Below are 26,106 nucleotides of genomic sequence, written 5' to 3'. Positions count from 1 at the left end.
GCTTAAAGTCTTCCTTTGTGATGTTTAAATGCTATAATTTTCAATCGACCAGTATTGACCAGTATTGACCGGGTATTGACCACCGGTCAATATGCCAACCCTGGTCTATTATGATGTCTTGCTAATATACATGAAGCCATATGTACATTATTATGCCCCCCTTCGAAGAAGAGGGGGTATATTGCTTTGCTCATGTCGGTCGGTCTGTCGGTCGGTCTGTCGGTCCGTCCACCAGGTGGTTGTCAGACGATAACTCAAGAACGCTTGGGCCTAGGATCATGAAACTTTATAGGTACATTGATCATGACTTGCAGATGACCCCTATTGATTTTGAGGTCACTAGGTCAAAGGTCAAGGTCACGGTGACCCGAAATAGTAAAATGGTTTTTGTATGATAACTCAAGAACGCATACGCCTAGGATCATGAAACTTCATGGGTAGATTGATCATGACTCGCAGATGACCCCTATTGATTTTGAGGTCACTAGGTCAAAGGTCAAGTTCACGGTGACCCGAAATAGTAAAATGGTTTCTGGATGTTAACTCAAGAATGCATACGCCTAGGATCATGAAACTTCATGGGTAGATTGATTATGACTCGCAGATGACCCCTATTGATTTTGAGGTCACTAGGTCAAAGGTCAAGGTCACGGTGACCCGAAATAGTAAAATGGTTTTCGGATGATAACTCAAGAAGGCATATGCCTAGGATCATGAAACTTCACAGGTAGATTGATCATGACTCGCAGATGACCCCTATTGATTTTGAGGTCACAAGGTCAAAAGTCAAGGTCACGGTGACCCGAAATAGTAAAATGATTTTCGGATGATAACTCAAGAACGCTTTTGCCTAGGATCATGACACTTCATAGGTACATTGATCGTGACTCGCAGATGACCCCTATTGATTTTCAGGTCACTAGGTCAAAGGTCAAGGTCACAGTGACAAAAAACGTATTCACACAATGGCTGCCACTACAACGGACAGCCCATATGTGGGGCATGCATGTTTTACAAACAGCCCTTGTTAATTTATTATCATCATTTGAAATTGGTACAATAACAATCAAGCATAAGCGATCAATATGTTTCAATTATGGTCCTCTTCCAGTTAGAATATGACTATATAACCTTGACCTTATTGAATATGAACAATTTCCCCATATTGGCTTACGTTATACTGTCAAGCGCTTTGAAAAGTCGAGCGCATGCTGTCTTCTGACAGCTCTTGTTTAGATCTTAGGAGGGTATTATGGATGATTGAAGAGTGCAAGAACTATAACTCTCTTTATTGATTTTGGAGTTATTGCCCATCATTATTCTTGTGAAATAAATTGGGCAGATCATTGCGTAAATAGTGATAAGGCCTAAAAAAAAATTGTCTTGTGTCCTGTTACCCGACTGATCGTATGTTTTTGTTTATGTATAATACCCACCTGCACTGAATGTTTTTTTTTCGACAAAGACTCTCAGAAAAAAGTGTCTCAAATCTTTGATATTGAAGACAAGGGCATATATGACTACCTTTCTTCATTAGACCTTTTCTAAGAATGAAATTAAGCAGTAAGTTAATTAAGCTTTCACAAAATAATTGTTGAGTTATAACACAACCATTCATTCATTCATAAAAAAAAATATAAAAAAAATCCCTACCTACCTACCCAACTTTTTTTCAACACGTTACAGGAAACAGACCTGTTTTTTTTATTAGGCCTAAATGGATTCAAAGGAAATAATAAAAGATAACTTTAAGAGGAAGTGCATAGTACTAGAACCATAACTCTTTCTTTGATATTTATGGAGTTATTTTCCTTGGCTAATTTTTTGTGCGCAAAGCATAACTATTTGTAAAAAATTGATTGCAATGAAAATTAATACATTGGTAGAGGACATTTAGATTTCTGTTTTTCAAAAATCAATAAAACATGTCAGTTTTCTGTACTTTCAACTTGAAGATCACACTAATTTGCCACTACTATTTTTTGGGATCATTCTACACTTATTGTGACGAATTTTTTCTGCCTTCAGATTTTCGGGCCTTTCTTGGAAATCATGTGTGACCATGTTTGATGAAACTCATCTACCAGGTAAATAGCATTATCTAAATTTAAATTTAATAGCATCTCTATTGGGATTTATGCATTTTCTCGCCATTTAGTAAAGTTTGATCTTAACATATGGAATGTGTTGTTTTTCCAACAGCTTTTGTTTCAGACCTCTCAAACAAACCTAATGTATAAAGGAGTGAGCTTGCCATGTCTGTTGGTTTTCATGGTTTCAAAAAAAAACACTGACAAAATTATCTTAACATAAATGTATGTATCATTCATAATTTTCTAAACCAAAATAAAAACCTAAGAAATGTGGTTTATTTACATGTATGTAGAAAATCATATTAAAGGCCTGTGAAAGGTGACGATCCGTAATTATTACTGATTTTTATGTCCCCCACTATAGTAGTGGGGGACATATTGTTTTTGCCCTGTCTGTTGGTGTGTCTGTTGGTCTGTCTGTTGGTCTGTTTGCGCCAACTTTAACATTTTGCAATAACTTTTGCTATATTGAAGATAGCAACTTCATATTTGGCATGCATGTGTATCTTATGAAGCTGCACATTTTGAGTGTTGAAAGGTCAAGGTCATCCTTCAAGGTCAGAGGTCAAATATATGTGGCCAAAATCGCTCATTTTATGAATACTTTTGCAATATTGAAGATAGCAACTTGATATTTGGCATGCATGTGTATCTTATGGAGCTGCACATTTTGTGTGTTGAAAGGTCAAGGTCAAGGTCATCCTTCAAGGTCAGAGGTCAAATATATGTGGCCCAAATCGCTTATTTTATGAATACTTTTGCAATATTGAAGATAGAAACTTGATATTTGGCATGCATGTGTATCTTATGGAGCTGCACATTTTGAGTGTTGAAAGGTCAAGGTCATCCTTCAAGGTCAGAGGTTAAGTATATGTGGCCGAAATCGCTTATTTTATGAATACTTTTGCAATATTGAAGGTAGCAACTTGATATTTGGCATGCATGTGTATCTCATGGAGCTGCACATTTTGAGTGGTGAAAGGTCAAGGTCAAGGTCATCCTTCAAGGTTAGAGGTCAAATATATGTGGCCCAAATCGCTTATTTTATGAATACTTTTGCAATATTGAAGATACCAACTTGATATTTGGCATGCATGTGTATCTCATGGAGCTGCACATTTTGAGTGGTGAAAGGTCAAGGTCATCTTTCACAAGGTCAAGGTCATCCTTCACAAGGTCAAGGTCATATATAGGGGACATTGTGTTTCTCAAACACATCTTGTTAAATATATTTTGCATATTTTATTTATAAAGATTATTAACAAATAATATATATATGCTATGGGACATTACCATAAAAAAAATGAGCAATACAACTTCTTTTGAGCTCAAAATACAGTGTCCTCCAAGTCAATTGTTTATACAAACAATCAGTTTATTAACATCGCTGTTTACTCAATCATGCCGAGCGATTCCGAGCCGGTTTTCAGATAACAAATTTTGATTGGTCGGCACAAGACATTGTGTATCACAATTAATATTTTGCAAAGTCGCAATTACAATCAAGGCAAAAGTGAAATCAAGAAAATGAAACATATATTAAAAGCCGGATCTCACTTGCTTGATTTTGCGGTGTTAAAATGTTAACCTACATTAACTAGTGGTTTGGGTTTATCTGACAGTGATTTGCTAATAACATTAGAGTGTTAATTAACAGAAACACCTGTTTGAGCAGACAGCAATTTGGTATAGTGTTGAATCTGTATTAACATGTGAACTTGGTCTGAGTCTTTCGCTAGCTACTGGCTGAGAGAAAATCATAACCTTTCAAGTGGGCGGTGCTTAGCATTTATAGGGAAATTTGAATTTCAAGCAGACAGTAAAAACTTTTTTCTGTAAGTCAATAACTAAATACTTTACAAACACCAAATAACACATACATATTGTTTGTATACTTAAGTATATGTATGCCAAATTTCATTGGAAAATATTAAATACAAACTTAAATATTATGAAAAAGATATTATTTTTGTTTTCTGCTGTTTATATACACACCAGTGTACAACTGAAGAGAAGACATTTTATGAGTTTGTGGCCCTTACTGCTTCTCTGGTGTTAAAAACAAGTATGCATGACGCAATTCTATGTAAAACAAAATATTGTACAACACAAAAATATCTAACGAGGATATTGTGTTTTTAGCTCACCTGAGCACAACGTGCTCATGGTGAGCTTTTGTGATCGCTTTTTGTCCGTTGTGCGTTGTGCAGCGTCAACATTTGCCTTGTCTTCCTCATTATTTCTCAGAAGATTGGTTTCAATGATATCTTTGATGAGTTTGAAAATGCTTACGTTTGATTGAAAAACATGGCTGCCAAGGGGCGGGGCATTTTTCCTTATATGGCTATATAAGGCTATTATAAAATCTTAAATGTGTTCGAAAATGATGCCGGTTGGTTGAAAAACATGGCCGCCAGGGGGCAGGGCATTTTTCCTAATATGGCTATAGTAAAACCTTGTTAACACTCTAGAGGCCACATTTATTTTCCGATCTTCATGAAACTTGCTCAGAAGATTTGTCCCACTGATATCTTGGATGAGTTCAAAAATGGTAATCTTTGCTTGAAAAACATGGCTGTCAAGGGGCGGGGCATTTTTCCTTATATGGCTATATATGGCTTATAATAGTAAAACCTTGTTAACACTCTAGAGGCCACATTTATTGTCCAATCTTCATGAAACTTGGTCAGAAGATTCATTGCAATTATATCTTGGACGAGCTCGAAAGTGATGCCGGTTGGTTGAAAAACATGGCCGCCAGGGGGCGGGGCATTTTTCCTTATATGGCTATAGTAAAACCTTGTTAACAATCTATAGAGGCCACATTTATTGTCCAATCTTGATAAAATATGGTCAGAAGATTTGTCTATATGATATCTTGGATGAGTTCCGAAATGGTTACGTTTGATTTAAAAAATATGGCCGCCAAGGGGCGGGGCATTTTTCCTTATATGGCTATATAAGGCTATTGTAAAATCTTGTTTACACTCTAGAGGCTATATTTAAAGTCCGATCTTCTTGAAACTCGGTCAGAAGATTCATCCAAATAATATCTGGGACGAGTTCAAAAATGATGCCGGTTGGTTGAAAAACATGGCCACCACGGGGGTGGGGCTATTTTCCTTATATGGCTATAGTAAAACCTTGTTAACACTCTAGAGGTCACATTTATTTTCCGATCGTCATGAAACTTGGTCAGAAGATTTGTCCCACTGATATCTTGGATGAGTTCGAAAATGGTTTTGGTTGCTTTAAAAACATGGCCACCAGTGGCGGGGCATTTTTCCTTATATGGCTATATATGGCTTTAGTAAAACCTTGTTAACACTCTAGAGGCCACATTTATTGTCCAATCTTCATGAAATTTGGTCAGAAGATTCATCCCCAAAATATCTTGAATGAGTTAAAAAATGATGCCGGTTGGTTGAAAAACATGGCTGCCAGGGGGCGGGGCATTTTTCCTTATATGGCTATAGTAAAACCTTGTTAACACTCTAGAGGCCACATTTATTTTCCGATCTTGGTGAAACTTGGTCAGAAGATTTGTCCCAATAATATCTTGTTATCTCAGGTGAGCGACTTTGGGCCTTTCAGGCCCTCTTGTTTAGCTCACCTGAGCACGTGCTCATGGTGAGCTTTTGTGATTGCCTTTTGTCCGTTGTCCGTCGTCCGTTGTGGGGCGTCAACATTTGCCTTGTTAACTCTCTAGAGGCCACATTCAGAGCTACAGATAAGCTTTCTGGGGTAATTGGGTAATACCCTTCAACATAAGAATAAATTGGGTAATGGAAAACGTGATTGAGTATCCAAAAGTATGATGCCCGCTCATATAAAAATTAATTGGGTATTTGTACCAAAACAAACAAGTGAATTGGGTATTTGCGATAAAACGTGAATTTAGCTTCTCAAAACCGTACGTATATAAAGTCACTGTTATGTATTCAATCGCAGTATAGGTTGTTCCATCTTTCTGCTATCAGATTCAACAATCTGAAGACAAGGGAATTTCTCAACCCACTCATCGAATGTGTTTCTACTTGTTTTTGTTCCAATAATATGGGCCAGTACTTTTGTTTTAGAAACCCAACACACCCCATCATAGGGGTTCACAGGAATTGTTAGGTAAAAAATACTCTATTATACTATATACATATATACAACTGTCAAATTTCCTGCACAACATCATGGTCTGAACAATAGCAAAAAAATCGCTTCCAAAAGCAATAATTACACCAAAAAAACTGTATAACAACAGCTCAGACATTTATCTATCAGATAATAACTATGTTTATAGCAGTAAAAGTGTTCATAGTTGTGTTTGAAATGAAAGTTTCATGAACAACGGTAAAATTTTCGAAATGCGACACAGGTGTGCACACCCACTTTGACACATTTTGTTTCATAATTTAATAATTACAGAGAAGTTGAGCAAATTTTACCTTGTTTTATTATCCATAGACACTTTATTAATCAAAGTAGACACCTTCCATAATTGCATGTAACTGCATATATGTAAAACACCGTAAATATTAAATTTGTTTACATTTCTACTATCTTCAAGGATTTGTATGCAATTTGTCAGGTAATGTTACGTGGAACGTGAATGGCTGGATTTATTACTGCAGTGGAATTTCAACCAATCAAATCGCATGTTAGAAATACATGTGAACTATCCAAAATGAAAGTAAAACATTGTCGTTGTGAAATTGAAGCAGATTGATATGAATTTCTAGCAAAATATGCTCACTAAATAGTAATTATGTTCTATTTTACTATGAAAAAGAACTATCCAAGAAATATGTACCAGCAAAAGAGCTTTATAACAAAGGAGTACGAAAATTACTTCTAGAATTCTCAGTTTTCAGCTGTGCACACCTGTGTTCAAGTAAGGATTTTTTAGTATTTTGAATGAAACTTTCTCTCTTAGTTCAATGAAAAGCTTGTACTTTATCGCCAAGTGTATTATTTTCTGAAAGATAAATGTCTTGGCTGTTGTAATACAGTTAAATTGGTGCATTTATTGCGTTTGGAAGCAAATTTTTCGCTATTGTTTACACCATGGTTGTGTGCAGGAATTTTCACAGTTGTATCCCTTGTATATATATATATATGTAGTATAATAGAATATTTTTACTTAACGGTCCCTATGTAGGGGTTTGGAACGGTATTGTGGTAGTATAATATAGTGTATTTTGACCGAAAATGCCCCAAACAAAATTCATTATAGTCATCAACTATGCCCTTTGCAATTGTTTTATATTTAGATTGATTTACCACGACAAAGGAATCTAAATGTTTTTGTATTTTTTTGCGCAACTTTTCGTCTGCTTAGAGATGCCATTTTGTTTGACTCGCATTTGTTATCATCTAAACGATTGGCAAATACATTACCAGATAAAAAGAAGCGCTTGTCGATTAAGACTCGATTCAAAACGGCCAAAACAAAACGGAATTTTTCATTATGCATAGAAGGCGGGTCGAATTGGGTATCGGCGATTTGTTTTGCGTACAGGTACGCACAGATTTTGAAAAAATTGCGTATCCACCTATTTTTTATTGCGTATTTACGCAAATACGCAGCTTATCTGTAGCTCTGGCCACATTTATTGTCCAATCTTCATGAAATTTGGTCCGAAGATTTGTCTGATTTGATTTCTTGGATGAGTTCAAAAATGGTTTCGTTTGCTTTATAAACATGGCCACCAGGGGGCGGGGCATTTTTCCTTATATGACTTTATATGGCTTTAGTAAAACCTTGTTTACACTCTAGAGGTCACATGTATTGTCCAATCTTCATGAAATTTGTTCAGAAGATTGGTCTCAATGATATTTTTGATGAGTTCGAAAGTGGTTGCATTTGCTTGAAAAACATGGCTGCTGAGGGGCGGAGCATTTTTCCTTATATGGCTGATTATAGCTATAGTTAAATCTTGTTTACACTATAGGAGCCACATTTATTATCCGATCTTCATTAAACTTGGTTGGAAGATTCATCTCAATGATATCTTGGTAGAGTTCAGAAATGATGCAGGTTGGTTGAAAAACATGGCTGCCAGGGGACGGGGAATTTTACATTATATGGCTATAGTTAAACCAGGCTTTTTCCGCTCCATTTTGGGAATACGCCACACAGGAATTTTGGGAATTTCGCATCGTTAAAACCCCCATTTTGGGAAAAAAATTATTCGCAAAATTGGCTCAATTGGGAAAAATTATCGCATGTAAATAGTGTTTCTTATATTTCAAAGAAGCCGTTAACTGGTAAATAACGACTATTTTGATAACTTATTATTAAAAATTTACAAAGAATTATGAACATGTGAGATAAGTGCAGGTTTTTTAATCTGAATTTGGGGTAAAGGCCTGGCCTTTTTTGAGGTGAAAAAAATCGTGCGAAGCGCCAGATTTTTAGGGAAAATAAGGAAAGTCTTAAATAATCATTAACATATTTTACAGTTTTTAAAACAAATTCAAGGCAACAGATAATTAAATTATGCAACACTTTCTATTTTCTCACCGGATCAGGTTAACTTATATATTTTGAGGTAAAAAAAAAAAAATAATTTTTTTTTTTTTTTTTTTGGAATTGGGAAAAAAAAATTCAATTGGGAAAAAAACAACCAGATTTGCATTGGGAATGGGGCCGAATTTCGGACCCGTGGCATAGGGCGGAAAAAGCCTGTAAACCTTGTTAACATTCTAGAGGCCACATTTATTTTCTGATCTTCATGAAACTTGGACAGAAGGTCTGTCCCAATGATATCTTGGATGAGTTTCAAAATGGTTTTGTTTTGCTTAAAAGACATGGCAACCAGGGGTCGGGGAATTTTTCCTAATATGGCTATATATGGCTATAGTAAAATCTTGTTAACACTCTAGAGGACATTCATTGTCCGATCTTCATGAAACGTGGTCAGAAGAATCATCCCAATAAAATCTTGGACGAGTTTAAAAATGATGATGGTTGGTTGAAAAACATGGCCGCCAGGGGGAGGGGCATTTTTATGTTCCCCGAATTTTTTTCGGTGGAGCATTATATTATATTAGTTGCCAGTTTGTTCTTCCTTCCTTTGTACCTTACTTTGTTCCGTCACACTTTTAAAAAAGCTTCTCATAGCGCCTTCAATATTTGACCCATCTCCTATTTATTTGGCATGTAGGTACCTTGCATGGTCTTCTACCTTTTGATGAGGTTTGAGGTCACAGGGGTCAAGGTCAAGATCACCAAGGCTTATAATAGACTTTCTCTAGGTCACACTTTGGTTACAGTTTCTCATAGCGCCTTCAATATTTGACCGATCTCTTATATATTTGGCATGTAGGTACCTTGCATGGACCTCTATCTTTTGATGAGGTTTGAGGTCACTGAGGTCAAAGTCACCGATGCTAATTATAGATTAACAAAGCGCATCATCAGGGAGCATACATCAGTTTCACTGATATTCTTGTTTCTTATATTGCTATAGTAAAACCTTGTTAACACTATAGAGGCCACTTTTAATTTTCGATCTTCATGAAACTTGGTCAGAAGATTTGTCCCAATGATATCTTGGATGTGTTTGAAAATGGTTTCGGTTGTTTTAAAAACATGGCCACCAGGGGGCGGGGCATTTTTCCTAATATGGCTTGAAATTGCTTTTATAAAACCTTATTAACACTCTAGAGGCCACATTTATTGTCCGATCATCATGAAACTTGGTCAGACGATTTTTCCCAATGATATCTTATATGAGTTCGAAAGTGGTTCCGGTTGGTGAAAAAACATGTCCACAAAGTGGGCGTGGCATTTTTAGCTCATCTTTTTTTTGAAAAAAAATTATGAGCTATTGTCATCACCTTGGCGTCGGCATCGGCGTCCGGTTAAGTTTTGCGTTTAGGTCCACTTTTCTCAGAATGTATCAATGCTATTGCATTCAAACTTGGTACACTTACTTACTATCATGAGGGGTCTGGGCAGGCAAAGTTAGATAACTCTGGCGTGCATTTTGACTGAATTATGTGCCCTTTTTATATTTAGAAAATTGAAAATTTTGGTTAAGTTTTGCGTTTAGGTCCACTTTTTTCAGAAAGTATCAATGCTATTGCATTCAAACTTGGTACACTTACTTACTATCATGAGGGGACTGGGCAGGCAAAGTTAGATAACTCTGGCGTGCATTTTTACAGAATTATGTGCCCTTTTTATACTTAGAAAATTGAAAATTTTGGTTAAGTTTTGTGTTTAGGTCCATTTTATTCCTTAACCCTTTCCTTGACAGCCATTTAGCCAATATAAGCCTCTCCAGTTACCACAAGACCTAGCTGCCTGCTGACCAGTGGCTGATAGCCATCTTTTCAATATCAGTACCCCATCTTTACAGGCATTATTGGAAAAACGCTGTTTTATGACCCTCATTGCTTTTGAACCTGATATTCTCATAAAAATTGAAATATTATTGAAAAATACACAATATAAAAGTTTAAGCTAATAAAATTTCCTTTCCTGTGGTGTAAACTGTATGTTTCTACCTTAATTTATTGGTCAGTTATAGTCATGCAAAGTTGACCGTTGTGTGTTTTACTGCGTTTCAATGCAAATCTACCTTTTTGGAAACGCAACCGTCATTACCTTTAAACCTGATTTTCTCATAAAAGTTGAAATATAATTGAAAAACACTCAATATGAAAGTTTTAGCTAATAAAATTTCCTTTCCTGTGAAGTAAACTTATGTTTCTACATTATTTTATTCATCAGTTATAGTCATGTAAAGTTGACCGTTGTGTGTTTTACTGGGTTTAAATGCAAATCTCTTTCCAGCTCATATAGAATCTTTGCGAAGTTGGTGTGTTGAATCAAATACAAATAATTATATTTTGGAATATTATTTTTTTATCTTACTTTTCCAAACTACAATTCTTCTTTCTTGAAGATTTTTTTATTTTATAAATTCATTTTGCAAGCCTCAATATTCATGTAAATTCTTATCAATAACTATAGAAAAACACAGAGTTTCTCAAACAACTTCATGCATTTTCAAAATCAATTGTATTATTTCTTATAAAATTCGTACAATACTTGGTATTTCTATTACATTAATTCACCAATGATTTATAAACATTTATAGACACCGGTAACAATTTAATTGGATGTTGCATAATGTGCCATGAATATTCATATAATTAATTTGCATTTTGCATTTTATTACCGATCGAAATCCGGCAATGTCGGCGTCTTCAATAAGTCTTCAGTTCGTGTATTTATTTGCAAAATTCCAATTTTAAGCGGCTACTTTATTATCAAATACTCCAGTTTATAATCTGATCGCCGACATACAACTTTATAACCCAGAAGTCGCCGACAAACCCGTGTATTCGTGTACCAAATTACAAAACACCGAGGTAACATGGCACGCGCGCCAACGTCATCTGAAGACTACTGCTGCGTCCGGTAAACATGTTTATTCAAAGTGTCTAGAACCCATGTTTCTTATCCCTAAATGTTAGATTAGCACGTGCGCTATTAATTATTATTGGTCAGTTCAAAGGCATATTGAAGACCGCTGTCTGCATCTTTGTTTTATTGCCCAATCAAGCACCGATAATCCAATATCCTGTGTATTACGAAACACAAACTTTAGATAAGCACGTGTCGTTTGTAAAAACATTTTAGTGTACATGCCATTAAACATATCGATGTAATTCTCGTATATGATCTCGGAAACAAACATTTACAATATAATGGAATCAAACAACAATAAGAATGAAATCGATTTACACCCAAATGATATTATATCCCTATGGAACGTGTTTCTTTTTGCGACATTTTTAACGAGTTATTAATACGTTTTCGGAAAATGTCCAAATTAAATACGGTTCGAGAAAAGCAGTTATTTTAGGACATTACGAAATGCCTGAAGCGCGCACATCCCGGAACGTGATTTACGCATGTCAAATGGTAAACCCTCGTCTTGATTGGTGGCCACTTGCATCATAACTTTAAATAGCAACATTACCGGATGTTTACTCGACAGTTTAGAAAAATGATGAACGCAGGTGTATATGCATTTCTGTTACACTTAAAACGTCATTTTAAGCATTTAAATTGCAAATTAAATCGTGCCGCGTAAAAACGCGTATATATCAGGTAATAGATAGGGTAGTAGAAATGCGTAGATAACAGGGAATCGATACAGGCGTAGATACGCGTATTTGACAGGGAATCGATAGGGTCGTAGAAACGCGTACCTGTCAGGGAAAGGGTTAAGTATCAAAGCTATTGCTTTCATACTTGCAACACTTACTAACTATCATAAGGGGACTGTGCAGGCAAAGTAATGTAACTCTGACTGGCATTTTGACAGAATTATGTGCCCTTTTTATACTTAGAAAATTGAAAATTTGGTTAAGTTTTGTGTTTAGGTCCACTTTATTCCTACAGTATCAAAGTTATTGCTTTCATACTTGCAACACTTATTAACTATCATAAGGGGACTGTGCAGGCAAAGTTATGTAACTCTGACTGGCATTTTGACGGAATTATGGGCCCTTTATACTTAGAAAATTGAAAATTTGGTTAAATTTTGTGTTTTGGTCCACTTTACCCCTAAATTATCATAGATATTGCTTTCATATTTGGAACACTCGCAAACTATCATAAGGGTACAGTAAAAGGACAAGTTGCATAACTCTGGATGTCATTTTTATGGAATTATGGCCCTTTTTTGACTTAGTAACTTTGAATATATGGTTAAATTTTGTGTTTCGATCCACTTTACTTCTTAAGTATGAAGGCTATTGCTTTCAAACTTCAAATACTTTCACGCTATCATGAGGTTACTGTACCTGGCAAGTTGAACTTTACCTTGACCTTTGAATGACCTTGACTCTCAAGGTAAAATTATTACATTTTGCTAAAATTGCCATAACTTCTTTATTTATGATTCGATTAGATTGATACTTTGACAAAACTACTCTTACCTAACATACCACAATAGACTCCAACCAAACCATCCCCCGTGCCCCCCCCCCCCCGAATCCCCCCACCTATTTTTTTTTTTTTTTTTTTAAGATCATCTCACAAATGACCACCACACCCTCACACTATACCCCCCTAACCCCCCCCCCAATTTTATTTTTTAAAACGGTTAAAAAACACAACTATTTATTTTTATTATTTTATGTTTGAAATACCCTCCAACCATTGCACCCAAGAATCCCCCCCACCCCCCTCCCCTCACCCGAATCCCCCCTAAGATCATCTCACAAATTACCACCACACCCACACACTTTACCCCCCCTCACCCCCCCATTTTTTTTTTTTTTTTAAGATCATCTTACAAATTACCACCACACCCTCACACTATACCCCCCCCCACCTCACCCCCCGCCAATTTTTTTTTTGGAAACAGTTTAAAAACACAAATATTTATTTTTATTATTTTATGTTTGAAATACCGTCCAACCATCGCACCAAAGAATCCCCTCCCCCCACCCGCTCTCTCCCCCCCCCCCCTGATTTTTAATTTTATTTTTCGCATTTTTTTCGCATTTTTGGAAGATAATGTAATAAATGTCCACACCCCACACTATACACCCCTCTTCACTCCACCCCTCCCTCCTTTGTGATTGAAAATGAGAGTCCCTTCACCTTTAAAAAGAAAATAGATGAGCGGTCTGCATCCGCCAGGCGGTGCTCTAGTTCCTTATATAGCTTTAGTAAAACCTTGTTAACACTCTAGAAGCCATAATTATTGTCTGATCATCATGAAAAATTGTCAGAAGATTTGTCCCAATGATATCTTGGACAAGTTCGAAAATGGTTCCAGTTGCTTGAAAAATATGGCCACTAGGGGGTGGAGCATTTTTCCATATATGGCTTTATTATTCTTCATAAAACTTTTGTCAGAATATTTGTTTAAATGATATCTTTGATGTGTGTGAAAATGGTTTTGGTCTGTAAAAAAACGTGACTGCCACAAGGTGTCTGTACCACGTGACTTTTTCGGCTATGTGTGGGACAATCAGATGTCAACAAACCATCGCTTCAGGTAACGTTTTTGATAATTTCTTCATTAATTCAAAACCATTTTCAAAAAAACAAAGACGAGAGCCCGGTCATTGTCAAAATACACAACTGTGTTAAGTTTGCGCAAAATTAATTAAGTGGGGCGGACATTGTAATTCTTCATAGAGAAGCTACATACATTGTATGTTTGCACAAATACTTCTGATGCGGAGAGTGTGCTTTAAAATGCAATAATGCTATGTGTGGGACACGTTTTTGAAATGCTATGTGTGGTATACAAACTAAACTAGAGAATCGAAAGATTGACATAAACATCAATAATATTTTAAGTCTGTCTAAATAACAAAAGTTGGTCAATAAAACATTGTTGGTACTGTTTTGCGTGCTTAAAATATGATAATCATGACGTTCATGTTACTCAAAATTATCATGATTGTCGATAATTTATATTCATATTTTTTACTTGTACAGTACAGGCAACGTGTACTTTGACAAAAACGCGTGTCCGCGGTGTTCAATTTTCCCGATGGGTGACATTTCGCGGGGGGCGGACACGCTACTGACCGCGGTGTTCGGCGAACACCTGAAATCGCCGCAATTGCACGCTATCATTAACTGGAACACCCGTGATCACCGCAATGCCGCGCGGCCATTGATACATGTAATACCTGTCTGCGATGGTCATTCAAGAGTTTTAAATTTACATGTACATGTACAATGTACAAATGAACATAATAAACTTCATGTATGTGCAAATTTATGCGTACTTAAAGTGATATTATGGGCAACTAACAGTATTTGCAATATACAATGTAGGTGTGTATCGTAACCGTTGTTTATTTTTTGTGTTTTCGCTCGATATACACTTGTATTTGTTAATGCAGCATCAACATAATTAAACAATATCCCGAAAAGAAAAATAATCCATTTGAATATCAACCGTACTTTCGTTTTGACAACTTACGACAGAAATGAATCGATGTACGATGCGAGTCTAAATGTAGTTTTCTAGCAGATTCTTTCATACGACACAATGACACAATTTGGTTTTACGGATCATTTCAGCTTAGAAGGATGGGTGAGTCATGTAACATATCGAAAATAATATATATATTTTTTATAAACAACCGGTAACAAGATGAGTTGTAGATAATTTCAGATACCACATTCATTATAACTTATTGTTTTCACCCGTTTCTTTTCAGCTCAATTCAACAGTAACAAAATGCCCATCACTTTAAATTCGGACAGCACGTAAAGTCGGAAACGTAAATAAAGCGCTTAGATCATCAAGTCTATTAACTGGTATGGTGTTAAGCAATTCAATCGCCGTTTTTTAACAACACATATCGAGTTATAAAGAAAGTGAGTATTAAATAATTTATTTATTTGCGTCTGCCTGTACTGTCTGAAATAACGTACTGCATCAGTATGCTACGAAATTTAGAAATTGTCAACTGTCGATTGCAACGACTGCAATCGTAAACTGTTGTTTTTTTCTATTCATATTATACACATGTATTTTAACAGATTATATTTTGTGTCTTTCAGGTTTCTTCCATTACAGCACTGGACTCGTTTGTTGAAATTACGTTCTTTAAGATCTTTGAAAGAAGTTCAAAATTAGTAAATATATCGCACAAATTAGCGCCCCGAGTCGATTGTGACGTACATATTTTCCTACAATAACCGAAGCATTCGTCTTTGCATTAGGATCGAAGTTAGTGTTCGTGTGTCGTATGAATAGATATCGTTGCAGGAATTCAAATAAACCGTTAAACTAAGTTTAGATTCACATCGTACATGTATGGTTTACATGCTAGCGAATTCGGCTGTACAGCCGTTTTAAAATTCAGAATTAAATATCTGGCTTATTTCGCATTTTTCGACACGTTCTTCTTAACTTTTATTTTAATTTATATTTAAATATATATATAATAAGTTTATTACACATTTTATATAAATTCATACATATTTGACAACAACGTATATACCCGCTTTAAATGAAAGGGATCAATAATTTACGTTTATATTTAATTATTTTATTTTTAGCGAACACGATGAACACCGCGGTAGATATAATGGGTCCGCGGTGATTCGCGGTGTCCACCTTATTGAAAACGGCCCCCGCGAATATTTGATCTGAACACCCATCGCGGGGGTCGTTTGGTAAGCGAACACCGTAAAATGAACACCGCGACGAGTGGCGTTTGTCAAAGTACACGTTGCCTGTACTGTAGAATGCCATTTGTTTGGGAACAGTGTGGTAGAGAGGTCAAAACACAGTCGAGAATCTCCAAACACAAAACCACCCACGCACGGGACGGAAAATTTTTCTGTTGTGGCAAACCTTTTCTTGTGAGTTTCTATATATATATTACTTATATTATATATGTTACTTTCAACTAAGGCACTTGTTTAATACACAAAATCGTAAGGATTGTTTGTGCAAGGTGTCATGTGAATATAATTGTAACAAAATTACAAAAAGTGTTATTGAACTTATGGTGTGTGCTTTTTATCAGGAATGTGTAAACATATTAGATCGTAACGAGAGTTATTAAATAAGCATAAAGAGATAATACAGCATTATTTAAACAAATAGACAAAAGGATCAATAACTTATTTTTCTGTAAAATCATGTATTCGTATCTAAATCCTATTGAGCTATCTTATATATCACGCATGACAATGAATTATTTATTTTTTTAAGTTTTACAGTTTATTTCATGTGTATTTTGTTCTTTTCAGGGAGATTAAAGTATTTTTGGAAGCACCATCAAGAGACGTACTGATATATTGATCAATGAAAAGTTTGTCACATTTAGTTAATGTTCAAAAGTTTAAAAGACTGTTTGTTTTGTTACCAGATGATGCAAGTATTGCAGTGAAAGAAAACAATCCAAGTAAACATTAAATACACATTTGACAATTCAACAAATTGAACAACATGTATTGTTTATTACTTGGTGCGGTGGTAACAAGATCTTGCAGCACCTTTCATGACCGGGTCAAATGAGTATTTTCACTAAACATCTTACACTATTTTCAGTTATTCAGATTTCATTTGAAATTGAGTTCATGAAGTATTAATACAATTAAATATTTTTGTTGGTATAATAAACCCCCAAAGCCAAGACTATTTGCGATGATCTTTTGTTACGTGTTAACTAGATCATTAATATGTTTGTATAGCAAGATTTGTTACTTTGCGAATACTGATGTTCTTCTTTATATACTTGGTGCTTTAATTTCTATTGTAACATGTGCATGCTGGTTTTAAAGCGATGTTATTATTTATGAAGTGTTTATTTTGATATACCTCAGATATTCATATGGAGATGATATTGGAAACTAAGTGAACTTAATATACCACAAACAATCATCATTGGATTTATATTGTTATTTGTTATGAAACAATTGTTTAATTAACATTCATACTCAGATTTTATATTCATCTACTCAATTTCATTAATAACATAGATACAAAACACATAAATATACATAATTATCAATACATACACTTTGTTTTGATTATGCCAAAATACATATTAAATGGTATGTTTGCATAGGTAGTTCACAGCATGAAGCTGGGTCCGTCTCTGTCACTGTGGTTTTGATAATTAACTTGCCGCATAACACCTTCCGTGTGGTTTGATGGTGTTCATCTAATTCTAACACAGCTTCGCGCCTTAAAGCGTTACAAAACCTTCAACTAATCCTTTTCAAGTCTGAAAATCAACAGAAGAAAAACCCATTTTAAAGCAAGTGCTTTTACTTTCTTTGTCATTCATTTATGAAAAAGGATCGAATTTAATAATCAGGCAGAAATATCAGTCATGATATTTATTTAAAGAAAATAAGTAAAAAAAATAAAAATATTTTAGTTCAACATAACGTGTTTGTTAAAAAAGACCATTGGTTGGATAACAAATACGCAGTGTATTTTATTAAAAATTTATGTGCAATTAAACATAAATTGTTTAAACATTACACAATTACTTCAGTATTCCATCATGTAACATTTGGTTAATTTGATATATTTTCAGTACAGACTGAAGTATATGTTTAAGATTCTTACAAAACTGTGTTCAGATTAAATGCAGAACTGACGGAAAATTCTTGCATACCACACATAGCATTTCAAAAATGTGTCCCACACATAGCATTATTGCATTTTTATACACAGAATCCGAATCATATGTATATGCGCATACATACAATATATGTAGCTTCTCTATGAAGAATTACAATGTCCGCCTTATTTTTTAAACCTTCAACAATATTATAATGAACGTTTTTGTTGATTGTATAACAAATATACCACACATAGCATTTCACTTTGTGTGTTTTCAAACATGCGGTTGCACTTTTTGGAAAAAATACTTAATTAATTTTGCGCAAACTTAACACAGTTGTGTATTTTGACAATGACCGGGCTCTCGTCTTAGTTTTTTTGAAAATGGTTTTGAATTAATGAAGAAATTATCAAAAATGTTACCTGAAGCGATGGTTTGTTGACATCCGATTGTCCCACACATAGCCGAACAAGTCACGTGGTACAGGCACCTTGTGCCAGGGTGTTCACTAGTCATGAAAGTTGGTAAGAACATTTTGTTCTTATGACATTGTGGGTTGCACAGAACATGTCAGTTCATTTGAATCTTAGGGTGAGCAACTTTTTTGTTATGTATACTGTTCAACAGCAAAAGATTTCCAGCAAAAAAGGAAAATTGAGTTTGCTTGAATTCAAGTTCTAGTAGGATATTTAACACCTGCAAACTGTCTTACCCAGCAATATTCTATAATAAATTTCTATTTAACTTACACATAATATGATATATTGTGACAGATTTAATTAATGAGTGCCCTTGGCATTTTTAACAACAATTGTTATAGGTTTGAATGATAGATCCAATTGTATATCGAGATTGCACAGAAGAATATAAAATGATCATTGGATAGCAATTTAAAAATATTCATCACAATTTTCAAATAATATGTATTATAATTTTTTTCCATTAAAATAAGAGGTTTGCTTATTTTTTTTGTGCAGTATATTTGAGTTGATTGTGACTGTCCAAAATACCCTTCATCATGATGTACCAAACATGCACAGTGAGCGACTTGTTTTGTTTCTAAGTAAACAAACTTAAACATGTAAACAGTTGTTTTGTTGTAAAAATAGATTGGTTATATATAACCAACATTAATTTTATATTGGTTTTTAGCTCACTTGAGCACAACGTGCTCATGGTGAGCTTTTGTGATCGCCTGTTGTCCGTCGTGCGGCGACAACATTTGCCTTGTTAACTCTCTAGAGGCCACATTTATTGTCCAATCTTCATGGAATTTGGTCAGAAGATTGGTCTCAATGATATCTTGGATGAGTTCGAAAATGGTTACGTTTGAAAATTATGGCTGCCAAGGGGCGGGGCATTTTTCCTTATATGGCTATATATGGCTATAGTAAAATTTTGTTGACACTCTAGAGACCACATTTATTGCCCAATCTTCATGAAACTTGGTCAGAAGATTTATCCCAATAAAATCTTTGACGAGTTCGAAAATGATGCCGGTTGGTTGAAAAACATGGCCTCCAGGGGGCAGGGCATTTTTCCTTATGGTCAGAATATTTGTCCCAATGATATCTTGGATGAGTTTAAAAATCGTTTCGGTTGCTTTAAAAACATGGCCACCAGGGGCGGGGCATTTTTCCTTACATGGCTATATATGGCTTTAGTAAAACCTTGTTAACACTCTAGAGGTCACATTTATTGTCCAATTTTCATGAAATTTGGTCAGAAGATTGGTCTGAATGATATCTTGGATGAGTTTGAAAATAATTTTGTTTGCTTGAAAAACAAGGGGCGGGGCATTTTTCCTAATATGGCCATAGTAAAATCGTGTTAACACTAGAGGCCACATTTACTGTCCGATCTTCATGAAACTTGGTCAGAAGATTCATCCTGATAATATCTTGAAAGAGTTCAAAAATGATGCAGGTTGGTTGAAAAACATGGCTGCCAGGGGGCGGGTCATTTTTCCTTATATGGCTAAAGTTAAACCTTGCTGACACTCTAAAGGCCACATTAATTTTATTTTCCGATCTTTATGAAACTTGGTCACAAGATTTGTCCCAATAATATCTTTTTATCTCAGGTTAGCGACTTGGGGCCTTTCAGGCCCTCTTGTTTATTAAAATCTGCTATAAATTTTGTTGCAGATGAAAAAAAGAAGAAATGTTATTATCTTACATTTTGCTTATATATGATTTCTAAAGTTAAATCAAGACTAACATAACTTATTTAATCTGATTGAAATCGGATTGTTTAATGCTTGCCAAGTTATACAATTTGTACCATTGAAATTCATTATATTGATACCCTCTATACCAAATATTATTTTTGACAAAAAAAAACCCAACAAACTTGACTTTTTTATGGTTTTAAAGCTGTATGTAATAGATAAAAGAAATTTTCGATGATTTCTTGTGTAGATGTTATTATTTTCTAAGTCAACTTTTATTATTGGTTTCAAAGCTAAAGAAGATAAGAATATTTTGAAGATTGCTCATGTAGATGTTCTTATTATTGTTTTTCTTGCATTAACATGTTTGAGCCGTTCCTTTTTATACGTACATTACAGAATTGCATATTTACGAAGTTGTGCACAACACATAAATAATTCCTTAATATGCTTGGAAATAACTTGCTTAGACAATATGTGTCTGGCTTATTTCAATTTCATCTTAAACTTTATAATATACATATTGAACACACTCTAAACAGTTTTGATACAACAAATCAAAATCGTTTGTTGACATTCTTTTCAAGCAATCACGTTCTATTTTGGTCTCCTTTTACATATTACAAATGAAAATGGTAGGCGTTGTAGATATTTAATGTTGACTCTTTTATTACAGATGTCGGACCTTTATCTACCATGGCTTGTGAAGAATTCTCAAAGTATTTGGAAGTTGAAGTTCGAAAGAACATCACTAAAGATCCTTCTTTAGGTTTTGCAATCACTGATGTCATTAAAAGTGAAAGCATTTCACTTCAATTCTTTGTAGACAGGTTGGACATTGTTGAAGATGAATTAAAAAAAGAATTCAATTTGAGGGGACTGAAGTATGGTGCTGGAATTAGTGGGGGGCTTGAACGAATCCGAAATGATATAAAAAAAAGACTAAGTGTTAGTGGAACTGAATGTGAAAGTGATTTTCGTCCTTTTGGAAGGTCATCTGGCAACTTTGCCTATAAAAATGGTAAAGTTAAACAAGACAAAATATCAATGTTGACCCCAGTGCATCACTTCATCATGCCTAAGCAAGAAAAACAAATGCATAAATCATTTTTTGCTGCTGAAGTCATAAAATTTGCCGCAGCATGCATTAATGGGCTTCAGAACGGAACAGTTCACTTTGGTATTAAAGCTCTGGAGAATAATGAAGGTCTGATTGTTGGTTTACGAAAAACTGAATTCTCACCACATACACTAATAGCTGAAATAGAGAACTGCCTACATCACTGCTTCGAGGGACCATGCTTTGAACAGCGAATATTTGAAAGAGCTATTCAAGCAGTTGTGATTGTGCCATGTGAGGAGAACAGTTTTGTAGTTGAAGTTGATATAAATCCATCGTTTATATTCATGAAGAATACACCTATTACATTATTGTTTCCTCCGCATGGCGAACAGGAAAATAAATTGTTTAAATACATAGTTAGACATGGAATCTACATTTTGGAGGTGATAGACTCCAAAAAGGCAGATTGCCTGAAAACAGAAATGAAGGAACTATTGCTTGCAAGAAAAATATTGGAAATGGCTGTTTTAAAACCTGAAAAAGGTTTAAGTAATACAGGAGCACAACTACAGAAACGTTTGACTGCTGGGAATAGGTATGTGACTGATCAGATGGTGCCTCATATTATATGTGGTAAATATTCAAGTATTCCAAATTCAGACAAAATATTCGACCACATAAGGGTTGCATTTTTGTCCTCACCAGTAGTTTTTGACTTCGATCCATCAACAGTTTTGATTAAGAACATTGAGAAAGAGGATAACTACTTTGATGTTCTGGTTGCAGATGATTACAAACCAGAAAAGTGTCCTCAAAACATTGGTTCAGGCAATCATTGGATATATTGCAATGGAAATGTTGAGTGCAAATTGCAATCCTTTCCAATATCTGAATGGCTTTCAGAAAGATATCCTTTTGTAAAATGTTCTCTTGAAGAATCATTCAAGGTTAATTCAAGCAATAGATCAATTGCTTTGTTTTTGGTTTTTGAATCACTTTTAAAGACAGATTCACTGTACCAGATTGCTTTTGACTGCTGCCGCTGGTATCCATACAACACTGTAGTAATATCGGACACAGAAGAACACTTTTCTCAACTCAGGAAAGATCTTGAACCAATTACAGAGCCTCAAACTCTAAATCAGATATTTTTTTCTGGTCTTCCATGGATGGATGTGGCTAGTGAAGTGCTTTCACCAATCTTTCCTTGTGTTTCTGGCAGTGTTTGGAGACTTCCCACCAGTTCAGGGACAGTTGTCACATTGACACAGAATGAGAGAAAAACCATGAAACTATGTGACATAGAGATTCTAAGTTGTGAAGAATGTAAGCTAGCTTTTGAGGAAATGGATAAGACTTTACAGGATGATACCTTCTCAAAGGAGGAAAATGCATTTTATAAAGGCAGCGAAGCATCGTGGTGGAATTTCTATTTTGATGTTCATGTTTGCCAACGTGATATTTTTGAAAATATAACAAGTACAGTTCAGGAGAAGATAGATAATGGTAAAAAGAGAGTTGAAGTTCTAAAAATATTCCATCAACCAGGGGCTGGTGGAACCACTCTTGGCAGACATGTTCTTTGGCATTTCAGTCAGTGTAAGGAAGATTTGTCCAAGGTATACAGGTGTTGTGTCATAAGAAATGTCATTGAAAACGATTCAGCGGATCAAATTCTAAAACTTTGGTCTTTCAAAGACAAAAACAAAGATGAAAGGAATCCAGTGATTGTTTTGGCAGACAATATCCCAGAAGAATCTTTGGTAATTCTCATTGACAACTTGAACGACCTTGTTTACCGTCATGCTTCTTCACATGGGAAATTATTGTGCTTGTTGATTGTTGTGGCAAGAATTTGGGAGTCTAAAGGAGCATCTGTTGTTCTGAGACAGGTGCTATCAGATAGGGAAATATTATGGTTTCAGGACCGGTCACAATCTTTGGAGAAGAAAAAGAGCAAGAAACAAATTGAATCTATGATAGCATTCAATGTCATGAAAGAAGGATTCAGTGAAAAATACATTAACGACACCACACGAGGCATTATGAAAGGTCTTAAAAGAAAAGAGGAAAAACTAGTTCAACACCTGTCGTTCCTTAATTCTTATGAACCTGATGTTGCAGTTGGACCGGATATATTTGATGATCTAATGAGGATAGAAACATCAACACGTTCTAAGTGGACCATTAAAGAATTGAAAGAAGTAGGAGCCCCAGTTGGACTTGTTGGATCTCAGAGGAGATTTCCATACAGGCAAACCTGGAATGTGGAATCTTCAGAGTTTTTAGAACTTCTTATCAAACACAGTTCAAATGGTGGTCGAAATCAAATTTCAATTGTGTCACCACTGATTGCTAAGGCAAGCCTTCAGTATATAATGGAGAAGGAAAATTTAGACCTTAAAAAAGTTGTTTCAGAGTTTTTGTCTTTCTTTGATACTCAATTTAAAAATGAACCAAGCTCTGACTCCAACAATAGATTAAGAAAAAACGTTTGTGATCTTTTCTGTCATCGACAACAGCGACGTATAACACCTTTTAGAGATGGTAAAAGTGCATTTTCCAATCTTGTGACTGAACTTTCAGAAGTTAATAAACGGGAAACAAGTGAAGAAGCATTTAATAGAACCAATGACTTGATGAGTTATTGTTTTCAGATAACAAATGATTCTTATGTTGCTCAACACAGGACAAGGTTATGCAATCATTTTAAAGAGTTTCAAAGTGCTAAAGAGGCAATAACACTTGCTTTGAAAGGGTCTGAAAAAATACCCATTTTATATGATACTTTTGGTCATATATACAAAAAAGAGCTCCAAGATAAATCTAAAAAATCAAACACAGATCCAAAAGAACTTATTAAACTTGCTTGCAATGCGATAGCAAAGTTTCGAGAAGCTCAGCAACTTGGGAGAAAGGATAATTTAGCATTTTATGAACAGGAGATTTCTGTTGCCTTTTTAATTTTGGATGACTTGAAAACAAAGTACAAGGAGCCTTTTTTGAAAGCCATCAATGGTTTTTCACATGAAAAAAGCATGCCTGAACTATATCCAGAAATAAACAGTTTTTGTAATGGTAGCGAAATGCAAAGTCATATTAAAGCATCCCTTCAGCATATTGAGGATGTGTTTACAATGACAAAACAGCCATTCCATTTAAGTTCGGCACCTGAAACAGCAATAAGAATACAAAGCATGATAAATAAATTTGAGAGCATTTACACGACAGATTTTGCTAGTTCATCAGCTGTTGAATCCACAATAAGTTGTTCATTTACAGGGATGAGAAATCTTTATGACGAAGATCAGAACAAACTAGCTAATAGGGTGTATAAATTAGAGTTCAATTTTGATGCAAGTGGAAAAAGACTTGAGAATAATTTAAAGGTTATTGTTGGATACTACATAATACACTATTCTATGATTTCCTGTCCAAAATTTGATGAAAAGATACAATTTGACTATCGGAAACTATTGAACTTCAGTGAAATGTTGTTAAAATGTCAAAATGAAAGAATGGGTATGAACAATTCAGTGGAAAATTTAGAACCATATTTGTATTTTGCATTGTTGCATTGGCCACTGCCCAAAAGATTGCATGTGCATAAACAATACATTTGTCGGCCAGAGTATTTGAAAATGACATTGAATAGATGGCAAGAGTTGTATGATCAAAAGTTTGATACAAGCAAGAAAGGTGATCAAAGTAAATTGAGCCTTAAGGCAAAAACATTTTTTGCTCTAGCTAGAGGGCAACCTGGTGGAGATTATGTACATACAAATAAAATAAGGTCACAATGGCGCATTGGGGCTGATGCGCAAGGACGGAAAAGAAGGGAGGTAAAAAGGGATGATATCTGGAATCACAAACTTGGGCTAGAAACCTTCATCAGGATATCAGGTGTTGTAGACGGATCTGGACGTAATATTGATCACTCGGTAAGCAATCTTTGATATAAATAAAGTGGACAAATTGTTAATCTTCTGTGCAATTATGTATCTTCGAAAAAGGTATCGTATCATTAATGTGTACTACGATGTTTGTTGAAACAGTCCCCGGACTCTCATGTGTGTGACATCAATATTCAACTGAAGAACATTCCTAGAAGCTACTTTTTGCCAAATCTTCATTTCCAAATCTTCATTTCATATTGTCAGAACATCTTTCCAAAGTTGTTAGTGAAAACTTGGTTATGAAGACTATATTGCACAATACTCTTAAACCACAAGACCAAAAGAAGTAATTTCTGGTATGTAACATGGCAATGTGATTATCAACACAGTTAGTGAAAATCAAGCCCCAAAGGCCAACCCAGGGGGTCAGATGATATACATGGCCTTAAATATCAAAATAACTTAATTATTTATCTTAGGAGCAGGCAGCACTGTACTATTTGGTATTTAACATCGTTAATAGTGAGCTTGAGCACATATGCTCATGGGGAGCTTTTAGCATACTTAATTGACCGTGTCCATCAGTCCAGTAACTTCATCTCCTGAACCACTTGGCAGGTTTTAACAAAAGTGCAGGAATGATCCTTGGGTGACCTTTCAACGTTCTCAAATTGTTCAGGTCTGCTGCATATATTGGTAAGTGTAGCAAAACATTGTTTAAAAAATGGAAACCCCAAGGTTTAAAGGTTTAATATCTGTTATGTTATATCTTCTAGTTGTCCTCTTCAAAGATTGTTCAAA

At 35.1% G+C, this 26,106-nt stretch overlaps 1 protein-coding gene across 9 annotated transcripts in view; it reads left to right on the top strand.

Annotated features, from left to right (window-relative positions):
* Positions 1-26,106, top strand: part of LOC127869549 (sterile alpha motif domain-containing protein 9-like) — a 225,913-nt gene that overhangs the window by 117,471 nt on the left and 82,336 nt on the right. For all 9 annotated transcript variants that reach the window (XM_052412203.1, XM_052412204.1, XM_052412210.1 and 6 more), the window contains exons 5-6: positions 2,029-2,087; positions 21,023-25,350. In XM_052412203.1, the coding sequence (XP_052268163.1) occupies positions 2,029-2,087; positions 21,023-25,350 (4,387 nt within the window). The remainder of the gene's footprint in view (positions 1-2,028; positions 2,088-21,022; positions 25,351-26,106) is intronic.

The sequence above is a fragment of the Dreissena polymorpha genome, chromosome 2 (assembly GCF_020536995.1).
Source record: "Dreissena polymorpha isolate Duluth1 chromosome 2, UMN_Dpol_1.0, whole genome shotgun sequence".
Lineage (NCBI taxonomy): Eukaryota > Metazoa > Mollusca > Bivalvia > Myida > Dreissenidae > Dreissena > Dreissena polymorpha.
This window is presented reverse-complemented; position numbering and strand designations above follow the sequence as displayed.